Source organism: Corapipo altera, unplaced genomic scaffold (genome assembly GCF_003945725.1).
Source record: "Corapipo altera isolate COAL_440 unplaced genomic scaffold, ASM394572v1 62, whole genome shotgun sequence".
NCBI lineage: Eukaryota > Metazoa > Chordata > Aves > Passeriformes > Pipridae > Corapipo > Corapipo altera.
The window spans coordinates 3,259,029-3,286,071 of record NW_020884894.1 but is presented as its reverse complement, the minus strand read 5'-3'; the positions used below and the strand labels follow the sequence as shown (position 1 = coordinate 3,286,071).

Below are 27,043 nucleotides of genomic sequence, written 5' to 3'. Positions count from 1 at the left end.
GGCCGGGCCGGGGCCCGGGCCCGGGCCCAGGGAGGCGCAGGAGCCCGAGGAGGACGAGGCGGCGGCGCCGGGCGGTGCACGAGGGGGCCGGGCTGGGCCCCGCGGCGGCATCCGGGTGCTGAAGGTGAGGAGGGGGCCGGGGCCTCCGGCGGGGTGGGTCTAGTCGGCCGCGGGGCGCCGGGGGCGCTTCCCGCCGCGACCTTGGCGGGGCGGCCGGGCGGGGCCGGGGTCTGCCCGTGCCCGGCGCGGGGCTCCCGGCGGTGCGACCTGTGCGGCGGGGCCGCGGCCGGAGGTGGTGCTGACGCTCTCGGGTCTTGGCTGCCTTGCAGAGGAACGCGAAGCGCGCCGGCAGCAGGAGCTGCCTGAGCAGGAGCCGGGTTGGGTCCCGTGAGAGGGCCTGGCTGAAAGGGGACGTCGGACGGGGCTGCGTGTATGTTTATGGAAGAGACTCTGCAGCTGCGGCTCCCTCGGACTTGCGCCTGGTCCTGTGCACGGTGGACACCCCAGCGTCGGAGATCTGTAATGGAGAAGAGAGGAAAAACCTCTTTTTGCAGCTTCATGGAGACCTGGTCAGGTGAGGGCTGAGAAAGGATAAATCTGACTGAGAAAGGTTTAGTAAGGGTTTGCGGGGCTTCGTTCACTGTGTGTCTGCGCCTGTTGGCAGGGCAGGTAGGGAGCAGGCAGAGGTGGCAGGGGCAGCCAGGTACAGCCTTGAGTCATGCAATTCATAAAAATGAATTGCAGGTGATGTGCCCTTTACACAACTCTTAGTTAAGTGTTTTAACTGGGAGGGTTTGGCTGGTGCTCCAGCCAGAACTATGTCCTCGTTTTCTAGGTAGAGGCTACTGTGATGTTCTGTGTTATGTGCATTTTAGTGTCCAGATAACCTGAGCTATTTAAGAGGCCATAAACAGTTATTCCGAGTCAGCAAAACATGTAAGGTGCTTTCACAGTTTTGTCATGTAATATTTATGTATTAGTAATTTTTTTACTAAGAAGAGTTGCCAGGTAAATAATTAAAGGCAGACAGAAAGTGTACCAAGGGTTATATAAAGAAGGCTTAAGCATCAGATTATATGTTTCATGCCTGAAATTGATTTAGGCTGAAAATAGACAGCTCTGAGATTGATGTGCATGAACTTTGTGCTGTGGGTGTGTTATGGACTCCTAGTTTAGAAACTCCCATTCATTTTGTTAGGTTTTAGACTTTGCACTGATTCTTCTTGACTTAAGATTCAGTTATAAAATTGCCACCCCTGTTCTCAGGGACAGATAATTGTTGTGGTGTCCTTATGTGAAGGCTGTTTAGACCTTTTTGCCATGTCCAGTCATGGTTGGAACCAGGGATGAATTATTTAGAAACACTGTATGAAGACAGATGGACACTTGAACGTAGCCACTGAGGCAGCTGAAAACCTCTGTTTGTTGGTTGAAGAATTTGTAAGGAAGTTGGCTTGTTTTGCACCCTAAGAATGAGCAGATTTTCCAGCATTTAGAAGGAAGAGCAGACCCATTACTGCAGATAATGAAAAAGCTTAGGTAAAGTATATAGATGTGTTCAGAGAGGCACTTTTTGACATTTTTGGCTCTTGAAATGGCTTTTATGTTTGAATTCTTTTCGGTCTCTGTTTTCACATGCTGCCTAGCTGTGCCTGTCTTTGATCTGTGGCAGGCTTTGTGCTGGATTAGCAAATTGGATCTGTTTCTATTGTTTAGAAAGAGAGTACTGAGCTATAAAGTACTCCTTCCCACTCTTTTTGCCACTTGATGTCTCTCTAGAACTTGGTCAAGATTTGTCATAAATTTTGTGAAGAGTTCTTCGTTAAGGGGTGTGTATTCCTTGTAATCCTCAGAATGTGTCTGCCACAGAAAACATCCTTGAATTACTTCCCACTGGGGCTGTTCTTGGTAGGAAAATGGGAGTTACCAGTATTGCTTCAGTAGCACCTGTGTTAGCAACAGGAAGCAGGCCTGAATGGTACCTGTGTGCATGTCCACAGGAAGATGACAGAGTGCTCGAGATCCCCATGCTCTGTTGAGATAATTCCTTCCTTGAACAAAGCTTGCTGATTACTTTAATAATGTATTCACAAATACCGATTACTCTATTAAGCATCTGATCGTATCTTACCATAAGTGTATGTGTCTCCCAAACAGCTTCTGAATTCTTCACCCTTTTAATGTCAGTGGGTGACTTTCTTTCTGAAGCTGAGTGTGGCAAAGGTTGATTTGGCACCTGACTTGGAAGTCTGAAAGCTGGATGGAAGAATAGCAAAACCTTTTTTGTGTATTCACACTAAATATTCAGCAGCATCCTTGTGATCACCCTTTGTTTCTGCTTCAATTTTGGGAATTCAAGTCAGTTTCTGTCAAAACTTTTTCTTCTCCACAATGCACCTCGAGGATCTTTAGCTTTCTGCTAGCTAGAATCTTTCCTTATGTTTGCATCCCTTCATATCCAGAAAACATACCTTCCTGCAGAGGGGAGGTTAAACAAGAATAGCCCAGATACATTCTTTAGTCTGGACACCCTTCACAACAAAAACTTAAACTGCAAAGATTTGAAAACTTGGCTGTTGCTTATGGAGAGCTACAGGTGCTACAGGAGTTGTGAAACTGTTGCTACTTCTTGTTAGCTTTTTCTGTCACCTAAGCCTTTGCACCTGGGCTCAGCAGAGAGGCTCTGAGCAGTGGAAGTGTCCAGTCCCTGATGTGTGATAGTACTGTGGATGCCATGAGCTGTTTGTGCTGCTGTGACAGCCGGGTGTTCCTGGGTGTGCCAGTATTCAGAGTCAACTGCACTGGGTACAGGATGAATGTGTATAGTTCTAATGTGATCTCGTGCCAGTTTGGGTTTCACACCATGTTGCTTTCTCTCAAAAGGAAAATATATTTTTCTATCTCAATTTGACTATTACTTCCAGAACCTGTCAGCCTTGATCAAGTTAGTGAAGAAATTCAGTACAGAAACTGCCATTCCATGTGGTTTTCCCTTTGCTGGCCTGCCCAAATATTTTTTAGTAAAACACATGGCTCTTGATGAGAATTTGGACCAATAATCCATTCTGCCAGCTCTCCAGAATGTCTCCTAAAGCATTCAGTGACCTGCTCCCTTTCCTGGTGTGAGCATGGTCTGTAGGCAATGAGCTGTTTTGTTCGTGGCTTTATTTCCAGAGCCCTGTGTGGGACCTGTGTGTGTCGTCAGTGGGACCCCTGGGCTGGTCACAGGTCCAGCACATGACCAGTGCCAGCAGGGAGTCAAACACCCTTCCCACTGTGCCTGAAACACCCAACCCCGAGCAGAGTGACCGGTCATTGCCTCCTGCCACTTTTCTTTCTGGGTTGAGATTTTTCTGTAAACTCAAAACTCTCTTGCCAGGTAGTGAGCTTTGAACAACTTGTGGTGCTTTACAGACAGCTTCCAGAATTCAGAAGACTTAACTTTTTGGCAAGGCTTTTGTCCTGGAACCATTGACCAGCAAGCCTGGTTGGTGCAATAGCACAGGCTGCTCTTTTGGTTGGTTTTCAGACAGGAATGAGTGGTATGGCATGAGAGGTACATTTGTAGGGGATTGCTGACAATGTTCCTTTTGTACATGGCTTTCATAAAAAGAAAAAAGAAAACTAAGGGCATTGTGTTTGTCTTCAAAGAGCATATCAGTGTGTGGAGAAGAAAGAAAATTAAGGGGTTTTCAAATTAGCATTTTGAAACTTTGCAGCATTAATTCTAGCTGAAGAGTAAGATGAGAAGAATAAAAAATAAAAAAAGCAGATCTCATCTCCAGAAGGGGCAAGTGTGATGGGACAGAGTATCCAGCTTTTTCAGGAGGATGAACCACAGTACCTCAGATGAGCATTTAGCAACCTGTACAACTGTGACTTAGTTTGTGTTGTATGAAAAGCACTTTTCCCTCCACTGCATTACTGTTCTTCCTGAATTCTGATATGCATATGTATTGTTCAGTGTGTACTCACAAAAGCCTCAGTCCATTCAGTGACCAAATAGTAAAGTTTGAGTGTTTGTTGGGTTTTTTTCCCTGGGAAGTCTAGATGCAGAGTACTCAAAGCGTTCTTTTTGTGAGTGACACTCAAGCGTTTATCGTTCCTGAGGCACAGGTCACATGCTGGAAAAGCTGTTTTCTGGCAAGCATAAGGCTTTAATAGCAGAAGAATAGGAATCCAGGGGTAGGCAAGGGAAACTTGGGCAAGGTATTTGGAGATCCAGTCAAATCTCTCATATTCTTGTATTCTGTGCAGAAGGGTATAGAATACATTGGGTATACTGTACTGGAAGGCAGCAGTGTTTGGTGCAATCTATTATTTATTCCAGTTTCTTGCCTGTTAAAGGAGACAGATACATAGGTTTGTCATTTCCAAGATTACCTCAGAAAGCTCTTTTGAATGTTTGTGTTTCTGTAGCAAAAAAAAAATAAAAATTAAGTGATAACATAAACCTCAGTTACATATTTGTAGAAGTGCTTGGCTGTGAGCTTGTAAATTTTCTAAAGAAGGCTGAGAGCCTGAAATCTCAGCAGAGAAAACAGAATTGATGGCATTACGCTCTTTTGAACCAATCTCTTGTCCTACATCCAGGGAAAGAAACAACATTTAATGCATCACCTTTTCATACTGATTGTACAAGAACTCCATCTTAGCTGACATCAGCTTATTAGTGAATAGAAGCTCCAAGAGACAATTTCTGAAGTGAGAGGAAGGGGGTTATTTCACATAGAGCCTTCTGGCTAGTAAGTAGATGTATTTCTGTGTAAAACAAAAGCAGGGAACAAAGTTGCCCTAAGCAGGCTTAGCAAGCGTTGAGCAGTAAGAACTGGTTTTCTGGGTCAGCTGCATATCAACTACATTGCCTTTTCAGGCTAGAAACTTTGTTATTTTGCACCAGAACTTTGAGAGTGATCCAGAGGTTCTGTGTGTGAAGTGAAAGAGTTGCAATGTTATCTCCTTGAAATACCTGAGGTCATTTTACATCTTCTTGAAATGCGTCCTGGTGACTACAAAGGAAGCCTGGAGGACTAGGTACGTGTAAATGGTGCATGTTTTATGAAGTTGGTCCTGCCTTAATTATGAGATGACATTTGTAAAGCTATCAGTAATAGTGTAAATATTCTGATAGAGTCATTAAAAAGAATCAGAAATGCTTCTGTTCTTGAAAAGAGGTGAGAGGAAGCGGAAGGGTTTGGTACATACAGCAGTAAAATATTTCACATTCAGACACGCAATATAAACAATGTTATGCAAGTCAACAAAGTTTAGTGGAAAACAGGTCCTACCGAACAAGCTTGATCTTGATGCTTTGAAATTTCAAGCTCAGTTGCCAAAGGCATTAGTCATTTGTTGCAGTGAGATGTTGGACAGGGCTCTGAGCAACCTGGTCGAGTTGAAGATGTCCCTGTCCATGGTGGGAGGTTGGAGTAGATGACCTTTAAATGTCCCTTCCAACTTAAAGTGTCCTGAGATTCTGTGTTCTGATGTCATGGGGAGAAAAGCAGTGCACAAACCAGTAAAACTCGTTGACTGATACCTTACAGACTGGAAACTGTTATTCAGTGTGAGTATCCTGGTTTGGATGAGGAGTTCATGTGTGCTTGAAAGAAGAAAGATAAATTTACACTGTTCAGTTTTTCTGTTAATAACCTGTGGCTAAAAAAAAGGTCATGCTCAGGAGGGCGTGGATGGAGGGAGTGATGGGTACTGAGAAGTCAGTGCAGCAGGCTGATGTAAATGGTTTAGCATGGAGTATTGCCTGGAAAAAACACTGGATTTATTTATGTAAAAGACAAGCGTACTAAATTCTGCAGAGGAGAGGAAGGATGCTGTAACTTGCCAAAACTGTGATTCAGGAGGACTCATGGATTGAAGGGTGAATGTGCCAAACAGTCGAGAGTAGGTTTGATTCCAGGATTATAAAAGCTGTTGAGCAGAACCAATACCTCTCTGCAGTGCATGGATACAGGGACCAGTCCTACTGGTGCTGACAGAGTGGGGATAAACTAAAAACAATTGGGTGGTAAAAATCCTTTTTAATCAAAGTAGACCCACCCTACTGCAAGAAAAATTTTAAAAGCACATGGAGCCTCATCTTAAAGAGGAAGTTTGAATGGTTAATGACATGATTTATAAATGTCTGCTTAAAGAATAGGTGACAGCTGAGGTCCAGTGACTATAATCTGAAGCTAGGCACTTTCAGATTAAAAATGGAGATTTTTAATGGTGGATAATGGGTTGACCATTATAACAGTTTATTTTAATTCCTATCTAATGTTTTCAGTGCTTAATCTTTTACACTGGTATTTTTTTCCTAAAGTAAAACTTCTAATTTAGTGAGAAACTCGGTTGTTTTTATTGCAGAAAATAACAATTCAGGTTCTCTGGAAGAAGTGAGAAGAGAGGATCAGAAAACATCTTTTCTGTTCTGAATATACTAAACCTGATGGTTCAGGAGAACTTTTCTTGTTGCCATTTATTCAAGTTAGTCACTGAATCCTTCCTGCAATCTTCTGTAGTCCTAAAAAGTCCTTTTTAAATGTACTGGTGGAGTTAATTTGCCAAAATATGAGACTCTTACGCTGGTGAGAGCTGAAGAGAGTAGGAAATTTCTTTTTTTCTTTCTTTTTAGAACTTATTCTTCAGGAGGATTCTTCATATGCTTTGTTCCCAGCTGCGTTTGGAAGAAAAATTTAAGAGTTCTTTTATATCTTTGAGTCATTGTACGTAGGGGTTTTTAAATTATTTGGCATCTGCTTTTTGCGCAGTATTTCTGGTTTTGTGTCTTGTCATTGTTTCCTCCTGGTGCTCCTTAAATCATGGAATGGAAATGCTCACCATGGATTGTGTGGCTTATGCCTATTGCTTTTCCTCTCTGTTTCTCTTCTGCAATGTAATCACAAGTGCTACAGTTCTTAAGTGCTGCTTGCCAAGCAGGGAGCACAGCCCCAAGGGTGCATGCTTGCAAGACCTTTTCAGAGGAGCAGAACAGCCAGAGTGTCACTATTCCTCACACCTTTGCTGCATTGAGACTTGTTTAATCTTTTTTTGTGTTCTCAAACTATTTTCTTGTATGTTTTGACAGGAGGCTGGAGCCCACAGAAAAACCCCTTCAGATTGTGTATGACTACTTGGCTGGGTTGGGTTTTGATGATCCTCTCAGAATGCAGGAAGAGGCAGCAAACTCTGATCTCAGCTGTATGATTCGCTTTTACAGTGGTAAGAAATTGTGCGTGTGCACACTGTCACTGTTCCTGTAGCTGTAACTGTGAGCTGGAACTCAGCTGAAGCCTTAGTCATCGACCTGCTGCCTTTATAGAGGGCTGCATCAAGCACCCAAAGTACCAGTAAGCATTTCTTAAAATAAAACACTTTCAAGATTAATAGAAAAAACTCACAGTTCTGTAGTTTTTTGTTTCTGTCTGTGACTTGATATGAAGATAGGTCCATGGAATTGCTCTGTTGTCTTTAATTTCTGGTGTTGCAGCTGATGGTTTGTAGCTCCCAGTGGGATCAGAAACATATTGCAGTTTGGTCTAGATGTGCCTGGAGATTGCATTTACAAAAAATGTCAGGAAGGTCCTGGTCAAATACCTCCACAACCTGTAACTAGAGAGCGAAGGTGCCAGCTGGTTAATAATAATGCAGGCTGCCATCAGGAACCCAGGGCATTGGATTGCAGAAGCCAGACTTGGGAAAGTGGCTGCTGAATCGGTTTGGTCAGGACACAGTGTGCACAAGGAGCCACAGAATGACAGTCAGAGGCCTGTGGTCTATGGTGCTAGCAGTCAGAAAGGGAATTCACTGAAGTTAAGATGAAATATAAAAGAAATAAGGGGGAGGAAAGCTAATAAAGAAATTATTTCCTTACTTTTAAATACTTCACTTGTGTATTTTTTTACATTTCAGAAAAAAACAAACATCAAAGTGCTTTTAATGGAAAATTATTCTTGCTTCATGGATCTGGGCACCCAGACTAAGCTGCTAGCCATCATTTGTTTGTTCAGTGTCAAAAAATGCATTCATGAGAAATCAGCTTCCTCACTCTGTTATCTGAGACAAACCCTTTCGGTCTGGGAGCTGTGTGCAGAACAGGCAAAACAGTGTATATGCTGTATATATGCAAATATAGATATAGATATAGATATACACAAAACAGTATAACAGATGGAAAGAAGTATGATGAGTAGTCTAAATTTATGGGGCAAGGAAGAGGGAGTCAGAAGTTACTTCAGCTGGAAGGAGGAAAGGCATAAAGCCTAGGGCTATGGAGAGCTTTTGAAGAAAAAATGAGCAATTTATTTTGGCTGTGTCAGGCAGAAACTGCTGAGGATTCAGGAACAGTGACTCAACTTCATGGAAGCAAGTAGGTAGAAAATGAAATTGAGTAGTTTCAGTCAGTGTGGGAGGCTGCTCCTGCTTAGAAAGAGGCTGCAAAGGAAGAAATATAGGGGTTGAGGAGTATTCAGGAGACCTGTTTTAAGAAAATAAAAGCAAATGCTGACAAAGTGATTCTCAAAGTTAGCAGAGGAATTAGAGGGAAAGCTATGGAGGATGATACGATAATTTTGCAAAGCCTACAACTGAAAACATAAAAGAGGAAATATGGATTTTCCCCAGAGAAACACTACTTAGAATCATGGCATCACAGACTCTGGGTTGAGTTGGAAGGGGTCTTAAAAATCACCCAGTTCCACCCCCTGCCATAGGCAGGGACACTTTTCACTATCCCAGGTTGCTCCAAGCCCCGTCCAACCTGGCCTTGGACACTTCCAGGGATGGGGAGCCACAGCTTCTCTGGGCAACCTGTGGCAGGGCCTCACCACCCTCACTGTAAAACATTTCTTCCTTATGTCCAATCTAAATCTGCCCTCTTTCAGGTTAGAACTGTTGCCCCTTTTTCTGTCACTACAGGCCTTGGTAAAAAGTCTTCCTATGCCTTTCTTGTTTCTTTCTTCCCAGAGCTTTCTCTTGTCCGGGCTGAACAACCCCAACTCTCTCAGTTTGTCTCCATAGGAGAGGTGCTCCAGCCACCTGACTGTTTCCATGGCCTCCCCTGGCCCTGCTCTAGGACACAGGTGTTGTGGTTTTGGAGCAGATAGGGAAACCACAGGATTGGTGTAGCTGCTTGGTAATGCTTTGAACAGTGCTGCTGTGGCAGTCAGTAGGACACTGCTTGTGGTCCCATAATACTGTTTTCTTACAAGTCTGGGGCTAGTCTTTCAGCTTGGTGAAATCAAAGCAATTTTTTCTGTGGATGCTTACACTTTCTCACTAATAAAGGACATCTGCCACACTTCATGTCCCTGAAACAAAACAACTGTTGCAAATAAACAGCTAAATGTTTCAGCTAAATTCAGCCAGGTATGGGCATCAAGACAATGCTTTAAATTTGGCAAGCTGAAGATCTGCTGTCTAACTGAGAAACAGTATAACAGCTTTAGTTTGTAGTTAACTTTTTGCTCCTAATAAATGTTTGGAGTATGGTTTGTGTCTGGAAGTGGGGCATGTATAACCAACAGTGAGAATATTTTTCCAGCCCATCTAATGAGATTTTTTTTGTCATTGTCTGACATGTGTTGGCTGCTCAGTTCCTCTGTCTGACTTTAGGGGAGGAGAATACTGGAATATGTATCCTTGCAGCTTCATGCTGCCTCTGGATATCAGGACACTTGTAGGACAGTTCAAGAGAGAAGTGGCATGTCAGCAGCAACTTCTAAAAGAAGTATCCTTTCCTAAGTAGAACAAAGTATCAGTTGCCAGCATCTGTCTTGGGGATTATTTAGGATAAAATGAATAAAAAATTTATATGAGGAGATTCTTAACACTTCAAACTCATTGCTCTGTCAGGTCAGGCTTATTCCTATTTTTTAAAGCGTTCGATTAAGTGACTATTTGGAAAATATTCCTAATCAGTAAGAGAGCATAAGCAGTGGACAGAATCTTGAAAAGCGTCTGTGAGACATTTAAAAGGTCCTTGGCTTGGGGTAGGCGCTGCTGAGCAACAGTGATCAAGGCATATTGCTTCTCACTTTCTGTTCCTTAATACAGTGGGGCCTCTTCAGCATGTGTCACGTCCTCCTGTGGGGACATTTGGAAATCTTTGCCTTCTGGCCAGTCCATGATCACTTCCAAGATTCCTGGATGACTGAGGTTCCCTATTTGAACTTGTGTGATCCATATGACCCACTTACTCCATGTAGCATCAGTTGCATGATGCATAGAGGAGATTCTCCTTTTGAACATCCAGCCCAGCACCCCAGCGAGGTGCCAGGAGCAACTGGGCCTCAGTGCCAGTCACTGCTGAAGCAGCTCAAAGCCCTTCATATGCTGCCAGTATCTCTTTTTCAATTAGAGTATAGTGGACTTCAAATCCTCTATCCAGAAGCTGAAGGGTTGAGCTTGAGTGTCTCTGGTGCTTTGTGCCAGAGGCTCCAGGTAGGGCCATTCTTCCCATCTGCACAGTAAAGCTCGTGTTTTACATCTTGTCCTGTTTGGACTGGCCCAAGGCTGCATGAACAAATGGCCCAAGGACTACTGCTTGAACAGTCTCCTGCTTGATGTGTTCAAAGGCTTGTTGTTGCTTAGGGCCATTTGAAATCATTCTTCTTCCAGGTCACTTGATGGAGAGGGCTGACAATCAGACTGTAATCCGGAATATACATTCTCCAAAATCCCACAATGGCTAAAAAACCTTGTGTTTCTTGCTTAGTTGGTGGAGCCATTGGTATTATCTTGTTAATCATATCCACTGCATTCTGATGACATCCATCTTGCCATTTTATTCCTAAAAAAATGGATCTTCTATGCAAGTCCCCTGACCTTTGTTTTATGGCAAAACCAACTTTCAGAAGGATTTGGACTATTTTCTTCCCTTTCTCAAAAACCTCTTCTGCTGTGTTGCCCCACGTGATGATATCAACCATGTACTGCAGGTGTTCTGGAGCTTCCCCCTGTTCCAGTGCAGTCGGGATCAGGCCATGGCAGGTGGGGGGGCTGTATTTCCACCCCTGGGGCAGTTGATGCCAAGTGTACTTGACATCCCTCCAAGTGAAAGCAAACTGCTCTCTGCTGTCAAAGGGATGGAGAAGAATGCATTAGTAATATCAGCTGTGACACTGCTGGGCTGCCTTTGGCTCCACTTTATTTTGGAGTTCCAGCATGTCCATTACGGCAGCAGCCTCCAGTCAGATCTGAGCAGCCACAGTGCTTGTTATGGCTTAGAGTAGCTGCAAATAGTTGCTTCACCCTAAACAAGACCTGAACCACATTCATGGTTCCTAGCAGTAGGACCACACTGGTTTCAGTTTCCCAAGGATATTCAAAATTCCAAAACGCTGTTGTAATTAGCCTGGTGGAGAAAAGGAAGATGTGGGAAGTGTCTGCTTCCTAGGCAGGCTCTCCAAGAAGAAAAGGCAGACAGTGTCATTGTTGGTATTTTCCACTATATGGCACCAGAGCACAAGAGGTGAGGGCCGTGCTGAGCACACAGGCCAGATGACAAGGTACAGCACGATAACCTTAACCCAGCCCTTACAGCAGGTAAGGTGGTATGTAAGTGCCACAAAACAGAGCAAATAAATCAACATTGTGACCAGCCACTATTAACCAATACAGTAAATGCTTATAGCAAATTTGGTTTAGCACAGTCTGGTCAGCTCTGTCTGTCTCCACCATTTGTGCCCCACATGTGGCACAAAAAAGGACTGTTGTGGTTTAACACCAGGTGGCCACTAAGCACGATGCAGCTGCTCACCCCACACACTGCTTCCCCCATGGAATGGGAAGGAGAATTGGAAAAAGATAAAACCTGTGGGCTGAGAACAGTTTAAAAATTGAAATAAAGTAAAATAATAACAATAATTGTAATGAAAAGGGAAATAACAAAGAGAGAGGAATAAAACACAAGTGATACACAATACAATTGCTCATCACATGCTGACAAGTGCCCCTCCCTGAGCAGTGATTGGCCCTTTTGGCCCACTTCTTCCAGTTTGTACAAGTGGGCATGATCTTCTACGGTGTGGAATATCCCTTTTACCAGTTTGGATCAGCTGTCCCAGCTGTGCTTCCTTCCATCTTCTTGTGCACCTGCTCACTGCAAAGAATGGGACACTGAAAAGTCCTTGACTTGGGGTGAGCACTGCTGAGCAACAACCCAAACAGCAGGGTGCTATCAACACTATTCTCACATGGAATCCAGAACACAGCCCTCCACCGTCTGCTAGGAAGAAAATGAATTATATCCCAGGCAAAACCACAACAGTCATCTTCAGGGAAAGAACTTCCTTCTGTAGCTGATTTTCCAGGCCTTCCCTGAAAGCCCAGTAGAAGCCACTTATTTGAATGGTTTCTGTGACTTTAGCTGATTTAATGAGAGTTTGAAGGAGCTTCTCTGTTGCATCTGAATGAAGGATATTTCTCAGGCATATATGTTTGCTAAGGTCTGTAATTATCTGTAGATTAAAAACACACTGCACAGCAACCATTCTAACATTGCTTGGGAGGCACATGATGGTGCTGCTCAGCTGTTCCTGCGCTGACTGAGGAAGTTACTCGTTCTCTGCATGAGGCTTTTTTTTTTGAAGTGCAATGTGTCTACCTGTTCTTAACAACACATGGTTTTGCATGTCAAATCTGTGTCATTATTTGTACACTCAGATGAGAACGAAGAATGTATGGAAAGTAAATGCTAATGACCCCTTTTTCTTCAGAAAAGCCGTGTCAGGTGGAACAGTTGGATCGCATTCTCCTCTCTGGAGTCTATAACGTCCGCAAAGGAAAGACCCAGCTGCACAAGTGGGCAGAGCGCTCAGTCACTCTCTGTGGCACGTGCCTCATTGTGTCCTCGGTGAAGGACAGCCATGCAGGGAAGATGCACATCTTGCCTCTCATTGGAGGGAAGGTAAGGCTTTTTTTGGTTAGCTCCCTGTAGCTTGGGAGGGAAGAAGGGATTGTAATGATGGGAATCGTCCACAAGAGGCTAATGTAGGCTTTTGTAGCAGTGTTAACACACACAGCCCTTTTCTACTTGCTTTGCTTAAGTAGTAGTCTGAAGGCTACTAAAATGAAGAGATACTACTTCTGCTTTCACATTACTAGCCAACGTTGTGAATGGACACCCTGGAAATTATTACTTCTTGGATCTACATCAGAAAGGTGCTAAGCAGGATTTACTTCTGAGTTTTTCTCCGGTGACTTTACAGCTGTGTTTTCAGCAAAATGTCATATTGCTGATGGTCGTTAATACCTCACCCTAGACTCCAGGTTGGTTGTAGCTGCTGGAGCTTAGGCAGACTTGTCAATTCTCCCTTTGCAGGTGGAAGAGATGAAGCGTCGGCAGTACACCCTTGCTTTCACCTCGGCTGGAGCACAGGCTCAGACGTACCACGTTTCCTTTGACTCGCTGGCAGAGTGCCAGCGGTGGCACCGGAGGGCGTCCACGGTGAGGCCCTGGGGACACTGTGCTTTGGGCTGTGGGTGGAGGGATAGGAAGGGGTTTTGGATGCAGTCTTGGTCTGCAGGCAGAGGTCAAGCTAGGATGTTGGGGAAAGTACCTAGGACACTTTCCAGCTTTCTTTATTTCCTTTGTGCTCTGGATTACAGAGATTTTTCTTTTAGCCTTTTCTTCTCTTCTACCTGTGCAACAATGTCCAGCAGTAGTTCTGTGTTGTTTTAACCCCTGCTGCACCTGTGAAAGTAACTTCATGACAGGTCACTAGAGCAAACCCCAGGGACTGGCTGACTTTACAGCCACAGAAACCTACAAATTTCACTTGTTGCCATACTTGAACCTGCCTGAAGTGCAAGTTGGGCATTCACAGGGTTACCCTGCTAGATTTGAGTCACAGAGATCATAGGTCAGCAGGGGACGTGTGCATCAAACACACTGACCTGCTTTATTTCACATTAGAGTGTGATTAGGTGGTGATAGCTTAATGCTGAACCACACTTTGGCCTCATAGATATGGTTGTATATATAACCCGTGTATATATATTTTGTAATATATCTATAAATGAACTATGAAATAAGGTCAGAATAAAGCAGGTCATAAAATGTCAAATGAAGCATCAAAGACCTTGAAATAAAACGTACTTAATGAAAGGAGATCTGGTATTTGCAAAGACTTTATGAAGTGTTGCAAAACCATAATTTATTAAGGCTTTTCATAACAGGTTATGTTTCAAATTTTATACCCTCAACAAACTAACAAAAAAAAGAAGTAGGTAGAAGTACAGAAGAAGCAGCTAGGCAGAGGTTCTGTAAACCTCAAAGAACTGAACTGGAAAATCAACTGCTTCCTGTTGCTGCTTGCACCTTTGGAAGGCACTTGGAGATCATCCTTTCTCAAGAGTTTCCTCAACCCAAGATCTGTTTTTCTCTGTTAGGTTGGCTCTCTTACAGCCTAGACTTTAGGCAGTGCCCTGTGCACATGCAGAGAAGGGCTTTGTGTGAGTCCAGGTTGGTATCCTTGTCAGGGGTGTAGCAAATGGCACAGACTCATACTCCATGGACTCTACCTGATGGATACAAGGAGTTCTTTCATGTTTTTGCACATTGTTTGCTACTTTCACCTTTGCATTCTTTGGTCTTCCATTAGACTTCCAGAGAAAAATCGTTGCACAGCTGCAGCTCTTTCTCCTCCTTTTCAGGTTGTGTCTATGCGACTTAGCATGGTTGATCTTTCATGCTACAGCCTTGAGGAACTACCTGAACACCTCTTCTACAGTCAAGATATCACCTACCTCAACCTACGACACAATTTTATGAGATCAAGTGGAGCAGGGAGTCTCGACTCTCTTTGCAGGTCTGCAGAGAATTATTTTTCTTCTACATTTGGAGTCCTTGACGTGTGGATCCAGGGATAAAGTATTGCCAGTTCTCTTGGGGTTGATAAAAAGATTGATCTTCAGGAAGCTCTAACAAGTGAGGGGTTTGGAAGCAGAACTGGACAGCACAGGCAGGCATAAGCTCCCAACAACTTAGAGTATTCGTGAGCTCCCTTCTACAGATTCTGTGCTAATTCTGATCTGAGATGAGCATTGTGGGGTGATGTGCCATTTATATGGATGTGATACAATAGTAATGTAAGGCTGCTTGCTAAACAGAGAACATCTTGGCGTATAAAATAAAAGGTGAGGGAAAGCATAATGCTGCTATTGTGGGTAAATAAGTTTGTAAGAAGAAATTCAAATCTGAAAAAAAACATGTTTTGGCAAGTTCTTAATGTTCATTTGGAATTGGCAGAGGGCCTATGAGATTCCAGTTTTGCTTTGGAAACTTTGATCTACTTTTAAGAGAGTAGTAGTTGTGTGATGGTATGGAAGCATGATGTAGTCATCTTAGGTAAGCCAAGGTGTCTTACAAAAATATTTTTAAATTAATTCCCAAAACCCATAAAAATCTAGAGGAAGATTAGTCTGTTGATATCTATATTAGCCATGCTAAGTAGAATCCAAGAAGTTGCTTTATGGATTTCAAAAGCCAATAGGAAGCCTGTAGTAATATTGTCCAATGGCTCTGTTTGGAACACATTGTGCCTTAAGAAAAATGCATTTGAAGAAACTTTGCAAAACTGCTTAGGGGTTTTTTGTTGTTGTTCTGGGGTTTTGAGGTTTGCTTTTTTGCGGGGGTGGGGGCAGAGTGGGAGCAGTGGGTGGTGGTTTTGTTTTGTTTGTCTCTAGGGGCCTATTAGTGTGTTATTTCATTTTTCTTCTTACAGAGTCATGAGATACCCAGGTATCCATGCAGGTATACAGGGAAAAAAATTACTCACCTGTGAGAATACTTTGCAGTTTCATTGAGAGCCGAGTCTAGTCTGGTTTTGTTTTAATTCCAAACTTGTTTAAATGTTTTCTAACTGTTGAATTGTAATAGATTCTGTTATTGGAAAAGCTGCTTAAAATAATTTAAGATTTTGTTTTCTACTTCTCTCTTCAAATACATTGTATGATGATGTAAACCGTACCAAAACTTTATTTTCTAAAATGCGGTATCCTTGGTTCACAGGATCAGCAAAGGGGCTTGAAATTTCTTTTGACCTTGCATGTAGTCAACAAGAAATCTGACATGTCAGAAACTCGACTCTTTTCCTGGCAGTGACTATGTCTGATGAAGCTGAAATCCTCAAACAAACAAAAGCCATAAAAGAAGTCCTCACTTCACACAATCTTGAATAAACAGGTAGCATTAGGTAGCCCACATAAGGCTGCTCATTGCCTTTTGAAAAGGTTTTCTTTCTGAGGTTTTTAGGATGTTTCTCAGGTCACAGCCCCACAAAAAGACCCTTGCTCACTTGCAGTATGTGTCACCAGTGCCTTGAGACTGTCAATTCTCAACAGCAGAATTTTTTGCAATAGTCAGATCTCTTCCTCTCGAGAACTCTTTAAAGCTCTAGGAGTCTAATTAGCTATAACTATAATAATGGAACAAAAATAATTAACTAAAGGGAAAACGTTAAGCAAAGGGCATAGCTCATTTTTAACAAAACAAACTACCTTTCAAGTGTCTCCTTTTTCTGAAAAACACTCAGATCTGGTCTTCATTGATGTGTGTGCACACGTTATGTGTGCATGTCTCTTATCAGTGTTTTAGCCAGCAGATACAGAGTTGTGCTGGGGTGCTGCTTTGCTGGTAGAACAGGCTGTTGTGTTAAACGGGGAATATTTCAGGGCAACACCAGTTTGGGCTGCTGAGCAGAGGATGGTCATCCCATGGAAGATTCATTACTGTTTCCACACCTCTTTGCTGTTATGTCAGTATCCCTGTGAGAGCACAGACCAAAACTTGAGGACCCGCAACGATTTCAGGATCTTTATTCCCTATAATACCTGGTTCATGTATGCAGCTTGAATGACAGTTGCATTTGCACTCCATTCTTACATCCCTACATGAGATTATTGGGGCAAAGGAGAAGGAACAGAAGGAGAACTCAAAAAGCTTTTGAGTATCGTCCTCCCCATTGAGTATGGAAGGCTGCTCAAGGAATCTCAGACCAAGCTGTGTCATGTACCAGTTTCCCTTCAGCTTTTGGAAACTTTAATGCCCCTCTTCTGTTTGCTTTGATATTGTTGCAGAGGGATGAATTCTAAACGTTGGTTGTGCTGTTGTGTGTAGTGCTGTGTCTCTTGGGGCAGCTTCTCACCACACTCTGCTAATGAGAGGGAAACGCTGCTTGGTGTTAAGGAGAGGTGCTGTAGCCATTGCAGAACTTCAGAGAAAGCAATTTCATTAGTGTTTGCTGATTTCAGAACCTGAGAGCTGTGACCTGTCTAAATCTCTTCAAGTTGAACCAGCTAATAAGAAAGTTCAAATCTTTAGGTTTATCCTCATTGTTTTATTCTTCTCCAATATTGTGCTGAAGTTCCATGTGCAAGTTTCTGGGGTTTGTATCCTTGTTAGATCTTTGCATTATGCAGTGTGTTCCCTTGAGGAAGGCTTTTACCAACACAACATCTTTCTCTTTGGCATTCAGTTGTGGTACAAGAGAGTCTGTGGCTGCAGCAAACATGGAATGCCGATGCCTTATTTATATGCCAGCAAACAACCCATGTCCAAGTTTCAGCTATGCTCCCTCTTTCAAAAGAACAACCACCCCCCCAAGATTATGAAGCAAAATGGAGAAATATAATACATAATTCCTACACAGATCATTCCAAGTATTTTGAGTCTGATGAAGGGTCACTATAAAAAATAAAAATACTCCAGAATCTTTCAGTCTTATATTTTAAAACATCTCAAGCTAGAAGCAATATTCTCCCTCAAGCTCATTAACCTTGGTTTTGTTACCTATATTAGAACTTTTGCTTCAAAATAAGAGCTACTCACCAATACCTGGCAAAAACTCAGATAGGTGGGGCAGATTAATGAACTTCTGTTTCCAAGAAGTAGTTCTATGGTACATGAAATTTGTAGTTACTTCATAAAAGTGAGATATTAATTTCCCCACTGAATTAATTTCTGATGATTCCAATTTGGGATGAGGAGGTTATTACTTGGGGGAAAATACTTTTGTTTCCTGTAGAAAGAGGCAGGAACTCTTGGAGAAGAACCTCCTCTATGTTATGCCAGCCCATGTGAATTCCTTCTCTCTCTTTGGACCTTGCCCAGTGATGGAAGGGGATGGAATAGGCAATCATTTGTCAAGCACAGGTGGGACTGTAGTGACCATGGGGCTGTGTCAGCACTTGGGGCAGTACCTGGAGTAGTGTGCTGAGCGAGGGGCGCTGTAGACATGGAATCCTGTTCAAGCACCTCTGGGTGCAGGTCTTGGGGCTTCCCAGCATGAAGTGAGCACTTTCCTAGTTTTCCCTTTCACAGCTCTGCTCAGCTTTCTGTTGTGCTCAGCTTGAAAAGGGGATTCCCATTTTCTGTTGTTCTCAGAATAGTCACAGCTGTGAATGTTTTCAGCTCCTCTTTTCCCAAGCAGCGTAATTGTAGACTTTTGCTCTAATTAATTCTTTGAAGGTTACTTTTTGAACTGAGTGTTTTAGTCTCTTTAATCTTAGTCACTAGGAGGAAGCCTGTCAAATCAGGGTAGAAGGTCATTATCAGTTTCTGCAGTAAAACCATGGTATTTGATCACTTTCAACATGACCACTGTGAAAAATATCAGTGACTTAAAATTAAATTTGTGCAGGAACTACTGTAACGAGTTAGCTGATTGTATCACCAGTGTACAAAGACTTAAGAATTCTTTATGACTGGTTTTCTATGTTCTTGCTTTGAGACCGTTTAGGTTTATGAATTAACTAGTGTTCTTACCAATAGGTTTTCTCAGTTGAAGAATCTGAACCTGTCCAATAATAGACTGGGAGAGTTTCCTGTATCACTGTGTGAGATCTCTACTCTGACAGAGCTTAATATTTCCTGTAATGGACTTCATTACCTGCCAAGTCAGATTGGCAAACTGTTGAAGTGAGTATGTTCTTTTCACCTGTGATCATAACCATCCTTGGTACCTCAGCTGAGCACTGCTGACATGCAGGTACTGCTTCTGAAAGTGTGAGTGTAGGGCAGCCTGTTCTGCATATGAAGGCTGAATGATTGATTTGACTCCAGAAGAAGGTCAAGAACCAAGACGTGCAATCCCTTAATCACTATTGTTAAAATGTTAAGGTTGCTGGTGTAGAAAAGATGAGGAAACTTGATGCAACTGAGGCATTGAAGGCAATTGTATTGTTTCTCAGATGAGTCAATACACATTCCTCTGCAGCTGCAGAGTTGTGTGACTTTCTGAATTTATTATTTGTATTAATATTTTCAGTACTGATGCAATTTCTATTGAAGTTTTAGTTTGTTACAGAAAACTTTTCTGTGGTAACTTTTCACAGGGGTCTAGTGATTTTTTTGTCAGCACTGGGTATGTTTTGATAGTGTTCTGCAGAATTGGCTGCTTTTTGTGTTAGAGGATTTTAACATGGAAATATTAGGGCAATCCCATCTGAAGATTTTGTTGTAAGGTGTTTGCTGGAAGAAAAGCCTTGTCCATTTTCCCCTGTAGCTACTCCAAATGTATAAAAGCTTAAGCTTAGGTAGATTTAATTGCAGGACTATTATTACATTTGTTTAGATAAACATCAATGTCACGCTTTTGGTTCATTGTGGCCTGCTTTTTCTCCAGCTTGTGTTTTTAAAAAAAGGAGTGTCTGGAGCCACACTGGATGAAAGCAAGTAATTTCCAGAGTGTTCTTTTAGCCATATGCAAACTGTGAGGAAAAAGCTCTGTGTAGGCTTACACTTTAGGGAGGTTTACAGCTTAGTTACAGGTCCAGTTATCTTGATGACCCCTTGAGCCCTTATTTTGTGGCCTCAGATTGCACTTCTACCACCACTAAACAGTGGTCAGGAAGTTCTCTGGAACATAATCATAGTAAGAGAAATTGTATATTTGGGATCTGAGTCTCAAAAGCCATGCAAACTTTGAAACAATTCACCTTACAACAGAAAGCCTTCCTATTCTTTTCCCAGTGTTGGAACAGACAACTAGAGTGTAAAAATCTGCTACCAATGTGTTACTGTGGTAGATATTGTGATTAAACTGTGCCATTTTTAGAAAACCAAGTAATTAAGTAAATAACTTTCATTTACAACATAAGTACTGATTTGTATTTTGCTTGTGTTAACTTACAATCTTTGGCACAACTGGAAGTTTACCTCCAAAATAATTTAAGAACTAATGGTATTGCATATATGCAGTTCCAAGCTTATTACATGTGTGATAAAAGTACTTTAGTAACTTTTTGTGTATAAGAATAAAATTAGCTGTTAGGTATCTTTGAAAAATAGCCACACTGAGACCAGCTAGCTACATGAGAAAATGCACTGAAAATATTAAATGTGATGTTCACTACTCTTTGTGGAATTATTTTCTCTTTTTCACTGCTGCAGTCTCCAGACCTTCTGGCTTGATGGCAATTTCCTCACATCCTTACCAGAAGAGCTGGGAAACCTCCAGCAGCTCAGCTGTCTTGGGCTTTCTTTCAATAACTTCTGTGAACTGCCAGCAATTTGTGAGAAACTCGTCGCCTTAGACAAACTAGCCCTGGCAGGGAACTTGCTGGAGACCCTGGACCTGGCAATGCTGAACCGTATGAGTCACATCAAAAGTGTGGACCTGAGGTAAGGGGGGAAGCTTGCAGGTGTCTATAAAACCAGATTGCTGCCTTCTAGTTGCAGCAGAGGAGCTGTGTAACTTCTAGTACGTTTTGCAATAAACTAGGTGCATTTTTTTGTCTTACTGATTCTTTAGCTTTTAGGGAGTTCTGTTTCTGAGGGTGGCAGAATCCACTTGGAAAAGCAGAGCTAACTGAGCAGTGCCTGACACTGAATGTGACCCAGCCCTCTAGTTTCCTCTTGTGATATGTTGTTACCCTGAGCTTTGGTAGCTCTTTGATCTGTCCTTCCCTTTCTTGCCTCCTGGCCCTAGAGATGTGATCCTGATTCTCCAGGCTGCCAACTGCAGTACTCTCAGAAAGGGACAAAGAGGTTTTTGCTGTGGCAGGGCAGTCTAGTATCTGTTCTCTGCATTAGCTTTGTGTGTCAGTGTAAAATAGCAGTCCCTTGACCTGGCTTCTCTTTCCTAGACTGAATCTTTCTTCAGAATCTCTTAGAAACTGGGGAATGAGTAAAATGGTTACACATGGTAGTGTAGACAAAGGAAATGTCTTTGTTTGTATTGACTGCCTGAAATTCACCATTGCTCCTCACACATTTCACTGCACTCACCTTTTGTGTTAGCCTTCACCAGAACTCTTCCTTTCCTTTTGTTTCTTCTCTCTTCTTACTGATGTCCAGTGTTCAGTGTTTGGTTTTCTGACTTTTTAACTCATCTCTGAGTGTTTAGGCTGAACAACCTGAAGAGAGCAACAGCTGACACTCTGGAGGGGAACAAATCTGTGACTTACATGGATTTACGAGACAATCAGATGACAGATCTGGATCTGAGCTCCTTGGGCAGCCTGGAGCAGCTGCACTGTGAGCGGAATAAGCTGAGAGAGCTGACGCTGAGTGGCTTCTCCCTTCGGGCCCTCTATGCCAACAGCAATTGTATGTCTCTATGTCTTCTTCACCTGCCTTCTCCCTTTAAGCCTCAGGAGTAAAGAAAAACAGCCATTTACCCTCTCCCACACATAAAAAAATGCTTAATCTGGTGTTATTGTGGCAAGACCGTATGTGATGGGTCCTCTGAGGTTAACTCCTGGGGATCACATATGCACGTGTGTGCGCAGGATGTGTACCAGGGGGGAGGTTGTGGTGTTGAGTTACTGTCCAAGGAATTCATCTTCCAGTGGGATCTCTCTGGGAGCTCACAAAGAAAAGTACAGTTCTCCCTTGTTCTGGTGCCCCACGTGACAGATTGAGAAATGGGATAGTGAGATGCTGTAGTGCCATATGGCAGATGTATGAATTGTGAATTCTGTGTTAGAAAGGATCAACAAAGTTGAGTCTCTATAAAGAAAGACAATGAGTCTCATTTGATAGCTAAGCTGCTTCCCTGTGCTGTTTTCTCTCTGAAGCTCTGCAATCATATTTATTTGCTTTACTTCATCAGGTCTGGCAGCTGTCAATATTTATCCGGTTCCTGGTCAACTGACATGTCTAGAACTCTCTCAGTAAGTGACTATACAGCACAGAATTTAAAGCAATTATCTGGACACCTTTGCTGTTTCCTGCAAAATTTTCTGGAAGTTTTAAGCTTTCGACAGAGTTGAGAGCAATTAAACACAGTATAACTGCAAAGCTCAGCACTAAAAAATGATGAAAGTGTTCCAGACCAGAAGCTCCTCTGAACCAGTGTGGCCTGTCCAGGTGACTGGCTGTCCTTCAGCTGTAGTCAGTGATCAGAAAAGCCAAGCAGGGACCACTGAACTTGTGGCAGCTTACTGGGCTGAACGGTGGGGATCTGTGGAGCAAACATTTAGAGTAGCTGCCAGTGATCTCTGCTGTTGATTTCGTTGCCTGTGTCTGCCTTTGGAGCAGCGTAAGACACTTTGGAGATCTGTAAGACAGGATGCCCTCCCAAGTCATGCACCAGCTCAGTTTGCATTACACAGTTTAGCCGTGAGATAAATTCCATATGACTAACTTGGATGCTGGTGTTCATTTTTTGTCTGTTGTTTTTGGTTTGGCTGTCACTAACTTCATGCAGCATTCAAACAGGGTCTGTTCCATATGGAATGCTGGTGTCTAGCTTTTCCCACTTGCTTTTCTCAGCAATCAATTACAGTGTATCCCAGACTGGGCCTGTGAAGCAAAGAAACTGGAAGTTTTGGATGTGAGCTACAACCTCCTTGTGGAGCTTCCATCAAGGTCAGCAAACCTTCATAAATGGAGCTGAGCTTTCTTCTACAGTGGGCTGTCTGGGAACAGAGAGAAACAGTGCTATTCCAGTTGCTTTGTTCTTTGTTGTACACAGATATAATCCACTTTATCTATGCAGCATTGAAAGTACTCTGTATTCAAATGTTGGAAGGAACTAATTTCTAGGTCAGCCTCTTTAACAATAGAGGCCGGGTAATTCTGTTCTGTGCTTTTGGCTGCTACTGCTGCTGTTTGCACCTGATACAGAACACACTGCTATGAGTTATTTGTGTTACCACAGTGTCTGTGAACACAGGTCATAGGTGAGACCCTAATATGTACAGAAATTTTATCTGTTACCTTTGATAGGGAATTACCACAAAGGGACAATACAGCTGATCTCAAAGGTAGCTTTTACAGCACACAATCAGCCAGCTCCTTTCTCCCTGTTTCCCTTTCACTTTCTGCAGAAATGCAGTAAAGGAGAGCCAGGAACTAATTATAAGTTTTCAGATATTTATGACTTCTCCAAGGTATGGAGGATATTCTGGGAAGAAGCAAAGCAGCTTAACAAGGGTGTTTGGTGGGGGTGTGAGTGTAATGAATGACACAGTGTCTAGGGTAAGCTGCATTAAAATTGAATGGAGGAGTGGGTGGCAGGGAAGAAATGCAGAGCATGGGTTGAAGAAATTAAAGCAAGAGGCATAGGAAATGATAGGCAGTGACATTCTAATGATTGTCACAGAAAAGTTATATACATCAAAAGCAAGATAAGGATGTAACAAGGATGTGATAATGAGAAGTTAGAAGACAATTTTAGCCATATCAAAGGATGAAAGAGACCAAATTTTATATATGTTATGCAAAGAATAATTTACTGCCTCAGGAATAATGCAGGAGTGTTAAGCAGCTAGTTAAAGCTCTGAATTTAGGTTGGCACTAGGAAGCACTTCTTTCTGCCTGCAGCTGAAAGCAGGCATTTAAAGCCATCCGTGTGACTTCTCTGTCTGCCTGAGAGAATGCTGGGTGCATGCACACCAACACACCTGCATCACAAGATACCAGTCTGCAGTAGAATAGAGGGAAATGTAGATATGCTTCCAAGCATTCAGAGTGACTGAGGCATTGTGTGTTGTTCTGCTTTGTCATTGTTTACATTTTGTGGATCAGTGTATTTTAATTTTTCTCTGCTGTACAGTCAAATTAAGTGGATTAAGTACTACCTTTCCCACTCTGGGGATGTCAAGAGGAGTGAACCAAGTTAAATGGAAAACCCTGTGTCCTTCTAGGGTCCTCAGCAGCCTGAGCCTTCGGAAGTTGATGGTTGGGCACAATCGTCTGCACAGCCTTCCACCTCTTCTAGAACACATTCCACTGGAGGTGCTGGACCTTCAGCACAACCTGTTGACTAAACTCCCAGAGACACTCTTTCTCAAGGCTCTGAAGTGAGTGTCAGTAGCAAACGTCTTTTGGCTGCATTATCCTTTGGAGCCAGAAAGGCTTAAAGTGGCACCTGCGTGACTGTCCTTGCGAGGTGCTGTTTGCGCAAGAGATAACGAGGTGTGCCCTTCATGAGGAGTTAATTCAGGTGCCATTAGGGAAGCTATCAAGCTGATTTGAAGGAATCAGTCCATGTTACTGTTAAATTACAGGAAAAGAGAGGTTTGCTTAACCCAACAGCCAGCTAAAGAATTAACTTCAGTTGCAGTTGTTTTTAAGGTCACATTACTGCCTGAAGAGCTTTGTTTCTAAAAGTAGTCGTAAATTCAGGTGCAAAGGAAAGAAGCCAGACAGATTTTCAGATATTGCAGCAGAAAGTACATCAGGTCACTGGAGAACAATGAGAGAGACCTTTACAAATGAACAACCCTTTCATAACTGTCTATTCAGACAGGAGTCAGACCTTCTTTTAAAGCCTTACTAAAGGTTTATGGTGTGTGCTTCCACCAGTATTACCCAAAGGCTCTTCAGTATTCACTGTTTACTGTAAAATGCTGTGTGCATCCACAGTGCTATATAGCTAATATGTCATTAGTAGACTCATAAATCTTAATGTGAGTAGGGATGTTACGGTGCTGTCTGGCCTCCTGTCTGATGCTGCTGTCCACACTGGCATTTGTATAGCTTCTTTTCCTGCTGTTAATGGGGTGGTTTGGATGATGTGAAGTCTGATTCTTGCACTTGCTGTGGTTAGCCTCAGGTACCTGAATGCATCTGCAAACAGCCTGGAGTCATTGCCCTCTGCATGTGTGGGGGAGGAGAGTCTGAGCATGCTGCAGCTGCTGTACTTGACCAATAACAACCTCACAGATCAGTCCATCCCTGTCTTGGTGGGACACCCAAACCTACGGATCCTGCATCTGGCAAACAACAACCTGCAGACTTTCCCTGCAAGGTAAGTCAGTAAGACTTCTGGACTCAACAGTGCTCCCCAGGATTTTAGGGGAGCCAGAGGCAGAGCGAGATGCTCTCCCTGTGGCTTGATGACAACAGCCTGACATTTCTACACACAAAGTCAGGAGAAGCATGTTAAGGGATTGGCACAGGGTACTGTTGTCTGTAGGGGTTCCTGTCCTCCTAGTTGTGGTGCCATCCAGAGGGACCAAGGGATACACCTAGTTGTGTGGATGGGGTGGTATTTGCAGCTTCAGCAGTGATGGTAAGGGAGGCCTATCTGTTGTAGAAATCCAAGCCAGGCACGTCCAAGCCAAGGCAACCCTGCACTCTTACTAGAGCGTCTCTTAGGACTTTTGGTCTCCTATCAGTAAATCAGAAAAGTAGCTCATAAAGGGCAATGTCTATGGATTCTGCAGCTTCAGAAAGTGACAAGTTCCTATCTGTAAGTTACAGTACTTTTTTTGTTTCCTTTTCAGCAAACTTAGTAAGCTGGAACACTTGGAAGAACTGAATCTGAGCGGCAACAAACTGAAAACAATTCCTACAACGGTTGCGAACTGCAAGCTACTTCATACACTTATTGCACATTCTAATGAAATCAACATCTTTCCAGAGATCCTGCATTTGCCCCGTATTCAGGTATTCATATGGAGAAGATAAAGAGATGTCAGGGGAAAGTTTGGGTTAGAAATTGAAGAGTAACTGCTAGAGAAACTAGAGACACTGGAGAGAAACTGGAGATCCCAGCAAGGCCAAGTGGAGGTGCTACGACCAGTATCAATCCATGCTGGGGGATGAAGGGATCAAGAACAGCCCTGGGGAGAAGGACTTGGGTGGATGAGAGGCACCCAGAAATCCCCCGTGCCCTGGGCTGATCCCACAACGTGGGCAGCAGGGAAGGGGAAGATTCTGCCCCTCTGCCCCACTAAGATGAGACCCCCACCTGCAGTGCTCCCACCAGCTCTGGGATCCCAGCACAGGAAGGACATGAATCTATTAAGAATGAGTCTAGAGGGGGCCATGAAGATGATCAGAGGACTGGGACACCTCTCCTATGGAGACAGGCTGGGAGAGCTGTGGGTGTTCAGCCTGCAAAAGAGAAAGCTCTAGGGAGACCTTAGAGTCCCTTCCAGTACCTAAAGTGTCTACAGGAGAACTGGAGAGAGACTTTGGACAAGGGAATGGAGTGACAGGACAAGGGGAAGTGGCTTTAAACTGAAAGAGAGAAGGTTTAGGTTTGATATTAGGAAGAAACTCTTCCCTGTGAGGGTGGTGAGGCCCTGTCACAGGTTGTCCAGAGAAGCTGTGGCTGCCCCATCCCTGGAAGTGTCAAGGCCAGACTCGACGGGGCTTGGAGCAACCAGGGCTAGTGGAAGGTGTCCCTGCCCATGGCAGGGGGTGGAAGAAAATGAGCTCTAATAGACCATTCCAACAAACAATTCTGGGGTTCTATGATTTTTCTCGATCAACTCTAGAACAAGGTACAGGATGTGCATTCTAGATCTGTCACCTTTCTGAGTTGATCAAAGATCATCTCTCATTCACCTTTACCCCCTCTCTGACTTGGAATTTCCAGTTTCTGGCATTTGAGACAGTGGGCAATGTTATTATAGCTAGGCAGGTTTGAATATAGAGGCCTTCTTTTATCTTTAGTGTGACCTCATTGTTCAGTATTGGAGTCCTGGCTATTGGAAGTTATAAGTCTTTGCTGCTTATAAATAATTCTCCAGCTGACAAGTCAGACCCATTTTCATGACCTGTGTGTGGGAAACAATCAGCAACAGGGCTGTTTGTGAGGAGCACTGGAGTAACTGATGACACAACAAAGAGTATTTTCTTTGT

At 43.1% G+C, this 27,043-nt stretch overlaps 1 protein-coding gene across 1 annotated transcript in view; it reads left to right on the top strand.

Moving 5' to 3' along the window:
- Positions 1 to 27,043, top strand: part of PHLPP2 (PH domain and leucine rich repeat protein phosphatase 2) — a 33,545-nt gene continuing 6,502 nt past the window's right edge. The window contains exons 1-14 of the mRNA XM_027646802.1: positions 1 to 124; positions 330 to 574; positions 7,088 to 7,221; positions 12,717 to 12,907; positions 13,322 to 13,447; positions 14,656 to 14,810; positions 18,773 to 18,919; positions 20,393 to 20,623; positions 21,348 to 21,550; positions 22,056 to 22,116; positions 22,718 to 22,813; positions 24,094 to 24,249; positions 24,999 to 25,199; positions 25,678 to 25,840. Of these exons, the coding sequence (XP_027502603.1) occupies positions 7,167 to 7,221; positions 12,717 to 12,907; positions 13,322 to 13,447; positions 14,656 to 14,810; positions 18,773 to 18,919; positions 20,393 to 20,623; positions 21,348 to 21,550; positions 22,056 to 22,116; positions 22,718 to 22,813; positions 24,094 to 24,249; positions 24,999 to 25,199; positions 25,678 to 25,840 (1,785 nt within the window). The 5' untranslated portion in view covers positions 1 to 124; positions 330 to 574; positions 7,088 to 7,166. The remainder of the gene's footprint in view (positions 125 to 329; positions 575 to 7,087; positions 7,222 to 12,716; positions 12,908 to 13,321; positions 13,448 to 14,655; positions 14,811 to 18,772; positions 18,920 to 20,392; positions 20,624 to 21,347; positions 21,551 to 22,055; positions 22,117 to 22,717; positions 22,814 to 24,093; positions 24,250 to 24,998; positions 25,200 to 25,677; positions 25,841 to 27,043) is intronic.